Genomic DNA, 1038 nt, shown 5'->3' on the forward strand with positions numbered 1-1038 from the left:
AAAGAGTGATGTGCACATGGAGAGGGAGTGTGAACTCATGGTTCCAGGGCCCTGGTGTTGGCATAAGTGTCAAGCATGAGCCCAAGATTGGTGGTGTCTGGGAGAAATGATGTGGGGAACCCCAGCGGAATTGCCTGAGAAGAATGGGGTGTTGTGGCTTTATATGGTAGGTCCAGAGCTTAGATGACATCTGTCTACCCACCTGCCTGTTATTGAGGGCTGATACAGTGATCATTAGGACCATGATGAGACAATGGGTATCAGTGCCACCTGAGCTTGGAAATCTTCACTGAGGTGGGGAAGGGAGAGGGGTAAGCAACTGATAGATTGGAGAGGTGGTGAAATTAGGGTCCTAAGGGGAAAGCTGGTCATGAAATGAACTATCCCCATCATGGCAAGGCTGTGTGACCTTTGAAGTTGTCCCTGCGGGAATGCAGCTGTGAGAGTGAAGTGTGGTTCAAAGAAAGATGTGCATGTGAAGAGGTAATGTGAACTAATGTCCCTAGAACCCTGTTGTTGGGGTCATAAGGGTGAAGGAAAGACCAGTGTCAGATCACTCACACCCTCCCTGTGGCCAGTGTCTCTCCCTAACCTATGTTTGTGACACCCACCTTATTGACAAGAGGCAATGTGGCCTACATGCAAGACCCAGAGGTCAGATGTCACCTATCTGCTCATCTGCCTATTGATGTGGGAAGACACAGAATCAGTGGGAATATAAGGAGAGAGTGATTCTAATGGCACCAAGGTCTGGTATCTCCTCTGAGGTGGAGAGTAGAGTGAGCAGAGGATAGATTGGGGTGGGGGGTGGGGGGAGTGGGGGAACGTGGCATGATGAACTTGGAATCGTAGGAGAGAAGCTGATGGTGGAATGAACTGTCTCCATTATGACAGGGTATGAAATTTGAGGATGTGGCCATTGACTTCTCCCAGGAGGAGTGGGGGCTCCTTGATGAGGCTCAGAGACTCCTGTACTGCAATGTGATGCTGGAAAACTTTGCACTTGTAGCATCCCTGGGTAAGACCTTCACACTCTTT

General features: G+C 49.6%; 1 protein-coding gene across 1 annotated transcript in view; it reads left to right on the plus strand.

Annotated features, from left to right (window-relative positions):
- LOC103076278 (zinc finger protein 551-like) overlaps nt 1-1038 on the plus strand; it is a 220216-nt gene that overhangs the window by 2693 nt on the left and 216485 nt on the right. Inside the window, 1 exon segment of the mRNA XM_082931098.1 lies at nt 895-1018. Coding sequence (XP_082787224.1) covers nt 895-1018 — 124 coding nt within the window.

The sequence above is a fragment of the Lipotes vexillifer genome, unplaced genomic scaffold (assembly GCF_000442215.2).
Source record: "Lipotes vexillifer unplaced genomic scaffold, Lipotes_vexillifer_v1.1 scaffold995, whole genome shotgun sequence".
Classification (NCBI taxonomy): Eukaryota; Metazoa; Chordata; class Mammalia; order Artiodactyla; family Lipotidae; genus Lipotes; species Lipotes vexillifer.